Source organism: Pangasianodon hypophthalmus, chromosome 7 (genome assembly GCF_027358585.1).
Source record: "Pangasianodon hypophthalmus isolate fPanHyp1 chromosome 7, fPanHyp1.pri, whole genome shotgun sequence".
Classification (NCBI taxonomy): Eukaryota; Metazoa; Chordata; class Actinopteri; order Siluriformes; family Pangasiidae; genus Pangasianodon; species Pangasianodon hypophthalmus.
Window position 1 is genome coordinate 23,630,468 of NC_069716.1, and position 7,507 is coordinate 23,637,974.

The window sequence follows — 7,507 nt, forward strand, 5'->3', positions numbered from 1 at the left end:
AACACACGAAATGTCTTGTTCGTTTAAGTAGATTCCCTGGTCTTCTTTATTTTTCCTGAGGGTATGCATACTTTTGCACTCAACCTTATATAGTGAATTGAAATATAGCCTAACTGTGTGATGAATAGAGCCTGAATTTGGAATTTGAAGACATGCTGAGAAAATACTGAATATCGGGACAAAAAAATGGAAAACATTACCACGGGCAAATACAAACGCATCTGAAACATTAAAGAATAAGCTAAATTTATAACATCACCTCCCTGAGATCTTCTCTGCTTACCATAGTTTCACCTTCCATGGTTTATAAGATGCAAACACGATACAGTGATACTAATGTCTGCGGCAGTATGAAATTATTCTGTAATTAGTTAGAAGAATGCAATAGTAATTCAAATTCGTATGCAATTTTGATTACACTAAAACAATAAGAGGACATTCAAGGGTACATGCTTTCTTTTGGACTGTGCACACATAGACGTCTTCTCTTCTGCTCATTTCATTCATTGTTTCCTCTTAGATTGCAGTGTTCTGCTACTCTAATTACCCATGAGTAAGGCAAAAGTCCTTACTAAGGACAAAAGGTGACTTCATTCTAACAGGGTAGATGGGTTCAATCTAGATTTTTCTAGATGTCCTTCAACATTCGACAGCCAAGACACAAAATGTGTCCTGCACTGACAAGCACTGTAAGAATAAAAATGATTAATACACATAAACCAGAGAACTGATCCTTAAAAATTTATTGATTTAACTATATGGTTAAATTATAAATGACAGGAAGAAACAAAAATACCCTTGCATAGATCACAGACCATGCCTTTGTCAGCATCTGACAAATAAAAGCATTGTAGCGCAATCTTTATAAGAAAATTAGAAAATAAAAATAAAAATCCCCCCCAAAAAACAACTACATGAGTGTTACAAGGAACAAGCATGAGATTGCTTTAAATGGGACAAACATGGAACTTGAACCATCATTTGTTTAACTGGTAAAGTCAAAAGTCAGTGACTTCTGTAGATGTTTTTGAGCATACTTCCTGCAATTTCAGATCAAACTCACGGCTAAAATCTGTAGCCTCGTTCCTCAGCATCCTCACACAATAATCTGTACTACGTGAAAAAACACATGATCTGTGGAGTCTGACTGGATTAAAAGTGAACAGAAAAGAATTCCCCATAATGGAAGGTAAAAGACTGAGACAGGCTCGGGTGTACACCAGAGCAAGGGCTTTAAATATGGTGCAACTAGAATATAGTCGATCCGTTTTGAAAGGCTTAAGCTCATGCAGTCATAGACCATGCATTTTTTGGCGAACCATTGCATTTGGGATATGTATCTTTACAGTACAATTTCAAAATGGGATTGTAGTTTGGTACGCTTGCATGATGTTGACAAAGTAATAAAAGAAAAGAGCTGACAGTACATTTTGGATGCTAATGCCATTTTACAATTCCATTTGGTGGTACAGATAATAGTGGCTATAATCTTCCCGTATACCAGTCATGGCTATCCAGATGGACACCTGATCAAGTCTTCTATGGTTTTTCCAAATCATAGTGCCACAGAGCTCAAAAGGTTAGTAGCAACATGAGGCCACACAGGTGAAGAAACCAATCATATCTATATCCCGTCCTCTAGATATGTCCTCTGAATAGTCATGTCCTGCCTATTGACTACGCCATTTACTTTGGCTTTATAGCAGGAGTGTCAGACTCCAGAGTTAAGCACTCTCGTTGAACACAGCTGTTCAACTCATAGGCAAATTATAAAGGCCCTCATGGTCTGAATGTGGTGTGTTAAAAGAAGTAAAAACACAAATCGCTATGACTGAAGTCCAGAATCTGACACCCTGCTGTACAGGAATTCTTTTAGAGCATTAATAGAAACTGCACTTATAGGATGGTGTGTCATTTTTCACTCTGTAGAGAAATCTCCAGAAGTTAGGTTAGTTCACTTCTTCTTAATGAAAATCTTAAATAAAAAAATAAAACACAGTGCCTTTTACTCTGGATTACACACTGAGCAGAATCACTCCAAACAAAATGTCCTATTTTTTTGGGATCTGAACTTAACCAGAGAATTTAGGTCAATAATTACAAGAAACGCACAAACAGCGCAACAGCACAAAATCTAACAAACAAGGTGAGTAGCAGCTATTCATTTAACCTTCCTGTCCCAGAAAAAAAAAGCTCTTTCCTCAACATTAGAAATTGCTATACCTAGCATATGGACAAAAACTGGTATTGCAACGTTTTCTTTTGCATCATGGTCACAACTTAAAAAAACATCTAGCCTTTAACAGCTAAAATACCCGCAGCCCTTAAATGTTGCATTCCTAAGAGACCCGTTGTGAATAGTAACGTGTAATATGGATCTCTAATCTCTATTGCTGTCATAGTGTGTGTTGGTGTTTAATATCTGCATAGCACCATATGGCTCAATCACCGTTGATGTACCACTGTCAGCTGATTCCCTCTAACATGTACATTTCAACACGCTGACTGTTTGTAGCTTTGTCCTATTAATTTCCTAATGTAACATTAAATGCTTTCTATTAAATGCTTTTTATCTTACATATTAATATGGCTGGTTAATAAACCCTGCCTCGGTTAGCCTAAAACTTTTTTTGTCTTATTGTCAACGGCTATATAAGATACAGAGGGGCACTGAGAAGCCTCAATGTTTCAAATAAGTTTGAATCTAATTACATTGCTATCCATATTTTATGTTATTGTTTATTATTTATTTATAATATTGTTTGAATTAACATGGGTGCATCCCAACTTAGAGTTATCCTTTTCTACATACAGTAACCTTCCCGTTTAGGAAGAAATAACCTACACCAGTGATGGACAATCTGGGATCATTTGATTTTATTAATAGCACATGGAAGACATATATTAGATCTAAATCCCAGTTTAAAAGGATGTAACCTGATTCTAATTTTAACCCTGTAGTGTAAGACACTGCTCTGTACGTTATGCTTTGCAGGTCAGGCTTCAGATGTTTCCTACAATTATAGCTATAAGGATAAAAACTGAATGAAGTTGTAAAACAAGAATGATTGAGTCTTGATTGTGCGTAGCTAGGAAGGTCAGGGAGTGGTTGCATTGTTGCATTTGTTTTAAGTGCTTCTCTAAAGGCTATTTGTTGGGGAACTCCAAAATTTGTTTACTGAAGTATCATTGGCCTTTAGCGGAGTATCACTGGCCATAGTTTTCCCACATGTACAGGTTTGACACCAAGTTTTGCTCAATGGCAGGACCCACAGTGATCACCACACTGAGGTAGACTCATTATGGCACATCACAAGTGAAAACTACAATGCAAGGCAGACTTGAAGCTCTAAGAAATCCCACGCACCTCCCTGCCCTTCAAATGTGGCCCAATTTTAATTATGCAGTCAGGGCCTTAAGTGCATGACAACAGAAACTGTTAAGTTGTGCCTGACAACCATGTGTCGTTAGTTTTTGTACCCTTTTTTTTTTGTACTACACATATGCACACTAGTGCTCATCCTCGACACACGTGCTCTGGTAGGGGGCTGCCCTAATTCCATGAAATCTGTCTGACCGAGGCACTTTCACCTATCCTGTTGTTGAGAGGGTCAAAAGGCACTATCAACTAATAAAAATAATTCTGCCGTCTTTCTGTTGCATCCCACTAAATGAAATCCATGACATTCAAAAATTTTGACTGCAAAAATGGAAGCATGAATTATATTTTGCTCACTGTGTTTTTTTTTCTTTTGATCAAAGGCCCATGCACAGCATTATTTAAGTTATATTGATTTTAACAGGTACTTAGTATGAGTATATGCAATTTTGTAGTATTATTTGTTTTGTGTTCTCTGCTTCTTTGACTATTTTTTAGATTAGAAAGTTTGCATCCCTGTGCTGGGGCTTGCCTATGTTGTTTTTTTTTTTTGTTTTTTTTTTTGTCACATTTCAGAAAATTTCAGGACTCAAAGTCCATAGTTTCCCTGATAGTAACAACGACACACCAGAGGAGTGTCTAAATAGCAACAAGCTGTATAATACTGCTCTCATGCATTAAATATACTAGGATACACAGTACCTTAGTTTGAATAGGCCATAATGCAAGTTATTTTAACATGCTATGATCCCATCAAGATCCTGTTTCCGTTAAGTTTAAACATTCAGTCCTTATGATATGCTTAAATGAGAAGCATTTCAAATCATATCAAACCAGTGCACTTTTCATGGAAACGAACTATAGGAAATTTAAAAAAAAAAAAAAAAAAGAAGGTATCATATAGAATGAGGTAACGTTTCACACATGCTGATATCAAAATGAGATTAGTCTAAACATGCTTATTAATAAGCTATTTTTCCCGTCATTGTGCTGTCTTGCATCTAAAGGGCATGGCATCAAATCACTTGGTGATATCTATTACAGCTTCTGCTGGAGAATAGCAGCATTGCGGATGTCCATGAGGTGATGACTTTTTCCTTCACAGCATCCCAGCAGGAGATGAGTTTTGTTCGTTTAAGGTGCTTTGCTGGTCAGTAGGTCTGGAGAACTGTAGGGAGGACCAAATATAGGCCAAACACTGCAGATGGCTTGGCTTGTCCTTGTGGAACTGAGTAATTTTATGCTTTTTGTTTTGGATGCACTGTGCAACTTGCTGATATGTAATCTGTAATCCATGCATAATGTTTCAACATCACTTCACTGCCAGCTCGGAACAGTGATCTAGAGTCCTCTCCATAGCCTTTTGGTTAAGTATGCGTGTTCCTATACATTCTAGAGAGGGATGTTTTTCCTATGCATAGCCTATGTGCATTGCCCTGTCATAAATTCATTAAACTAACTAGATATATATACATATAGGTGTTTATCTCATATTCTAACAGCGTATTGTATGTTTTCGTCTCTTCTCCTTTCATCTGCAGAGAATAATAGTTGTAATGCAGGAGTGCACTAGGGAGTTAAATAAAGTATTCGACTACTGAATCACGACAGTCCTGTAGTACATATCTGGACTCTAAACATCAGTTAGCAGCTTACTTTTGTTAACACAATTTTGGTTAGCTATTGTGCAGTTGCCAGTTCTAAGGTTGGCCTCTCTGAAGTTGTCCATGCTGTTGTTCATGTCTCCATCGATCTCCATGTACTCAGACTTGCTGACAACTGAGGAACTGCGGCGGCTGGAATCGGAGTCAGAAGCGATGTTGGGGTTACTCACGTTCAGAAGTTGGGCTTGCTCCTCACCCTCAGTTTCCCTGTGGTAGAAGTAGTTGAAGTTGGATACAATGACAGGCACTGGTAGGGCAATGGTCAGCACACCAGCGATTGCACACAGAGAGCCTACAATTTTGCCCCCTATAGTGACAGGAACCATGTCTCCATAGCCAACTGTGGTCATTGATACAACAGCCCACCAGAACGCATCAGGGATACTGTTGAAGTATGATTCTGCCTCTTCAGCTTCTGCAAAGTACACGGCACTCGAAAACAAGATGACACCAATGAAGAGGAAGAAGATAAGCAATCCAAGCTCCCGCATACTAGCTTTTAGGGTCTGCCCTAAAATCTGCAGGCCTTTGGAATGTCTGGACAGCTTGAAGATCCTAAACACCCTGACCAGACGAATCACCCTGAGAATGGCCAGTGATGTTGCCTGTTCCCCCTTGCCCTCCTTACCATCTGGTTCTTCTGCCATCTCTGTGCCCAGTGTAATGAAGTAGGGGATGATAGCTACTACATCTATGGTGTTCATCATGTTCTTAAAGAAGGCTGCCTTGCTGGGACATGCAAGGAATCGTACTATAAGTTCAAATGAGAACCAGATTATGCAGAGGGTCTCTACAATGAAGAAGGGGTCTTTAAGGATGTTTGGTTTGTAGTAAAAGGTGGTGTTCCCTAATTTCTGTATTCTCCCCGCAGGGTCCTCCTTCAATTCTGGCAAAGTTTCCAAACAGAAAATGACAATGGAAATTAAAATGACCATAACAGACACTATGGCAATTCCTCTGGCTGGCCCTGAGCTCTCAGGGTGCTCAAACAGAAGCCAGATCTGGCGTTGGAACTCCCGTTCGGGCAGGGGTCGTTCTTCTTCTCGGATGAATCCCTCATCCTCACGGAACTTCTCCATTGCCTCAGCTCCAAGTTCATAGAACTTAATTTCTTCCGAGAACATATCCAATGGGACATTTACTGGCCTCCTCAACCGCCCCCCAGACTGATAGTAGTAGAGGATTGCGTCAAAACTAGGACGGTTCCGGTCAAAGAAATACTCATTTCTCAAAGGATCAAAATAACGCATTCTCTTCTTTGGGTTCCCAAGCAGCGTTTCTGGAAACTGAGCAAGCGTTTTGAGTTGGGTTTCAAAGCGCAGCCCAGCGATGTTGATGACCACCCTTTCACAGCATTCATGGTCATCATGGTCAGGGGAATATGTGTCCTGAGGATGCCCCGGGACAGCCGATGTTTCATCCATGTTATCTCCGGCCACTACGGTCATCCTGCAAGTCCAAGTCGAAGCACTGCAGGAGATGCGGGACTGCGGTTAGTGTAATGGAACAGACATGTAGTTCTCGTCCTGAATTCCTCCTCAGCTCACTTTCCCTGTCCTGCTTTGATTTTGTGCCCACAGAGCTGGTTTGGTTGTGCAGCTATGAGCTAGACCAGTTTTCCCTCAATGTGGACCCACTGCAGCTCCCGCTGACTCCACCATCGCTCCTTTCCACTGCATCCGCTATTGCTGCCTCTGCCACCCAGTCAGAGAAAAAAAATGGATCGAACAGTGGAGATATTTGCCAGCTCAGCAATTTCCACTTTATTTATTTATTTATTTGTTTATCTATCTATCTATCTATCTATCCATCTATCAATGTATCTACTTATATGTTGTGCATCAATCATATGTTTCTTGCATTAAATGTGTACATTCCAAACCACTGCTCTGCTCCAATTGAAACTGATCTGACATGACCATGTCACTTTTACTCTTAGCTCACATGTAGGCTAGGCTGCTTCTCAGGATTGAAACACTAGCTCTGATTCCAAAACAAAAAAGAGCAGATTGCACTTTTTGCACGGCTAGGTCTAAAAGAGCAGACTGCACTTTTTGGAAGTAAATAAAGAGAAGCAATTCAGAGTAAAGCAAAGGATCTTCATATCCGCCAGGTACTGGTGCTTACCTCTCGAAGATATTGGAATCGGGTGAGATGCCTCTTGTCATCTAATAGTAAAGATCTTCTTTCGTCTTGTCTTCATTCATTAACACTTCACATGTCTTTCTGTGTGCAGACAGTCCTCAGAAGCTGCAGTTGTTTTATCCTTGGCCATATGACACCTGACCATCTTAAGTCGCAATCGCTCAAGTGTTTGTTACTGAAAATAAACGGCTGCTTTTAAATGCACATACGATATAATGCAGGTGACAGTTCGATGCAGAGATAGCAAATGGAAAAAAGTGCTAAAATGAAATAAAAACAGAAGCCGGGAAGCCGCAGCCTCGTGCGGTGCTGTGCGGTG

General features: G+C 39.9%; 1 protein-coding gene across 2 annotated transcripts in view; it reads right to left on the bottom strand.

Moving 5' to 3' along the window:
- Positions 1-725: 725 nt before the first annotated feature.
- The window catches only part of kcna1a (potassium voltage-gated channel, shaker-related subfamily, member 1a), a 6,846-nt gene continuing 64 nt past the window's right edge, over positions 726-7,507 (bottom strand). Inside the window, exons 1-2 of one of the 2 annotated variants that reach the window (XM_026918555.3) lie at positions 7,171-7,507; positions 726-6,513 (exon numbers count right to left, since the gene is read on the bottom strand). The exon at positions 7,171-7,507 is cut by the window's right edge and continues 64 nt beyond it. In XM_026918555.3, the coding sequence (XP_026774356.1) occupies positions 5,013-6,513; positions 7,171-7,211 (1,542 nt within the window). In that variant the 5' untranslated portion in view covers positions 7,212-7,507 and the 3' untranslated portion in view covers positions 726-5,012. Of the gene's footprint in view, positions 6,738-7,170 lie in introns of both variants that reach the window. The other variant, XM_026918556.3, reaches the window with a different exon arrangement.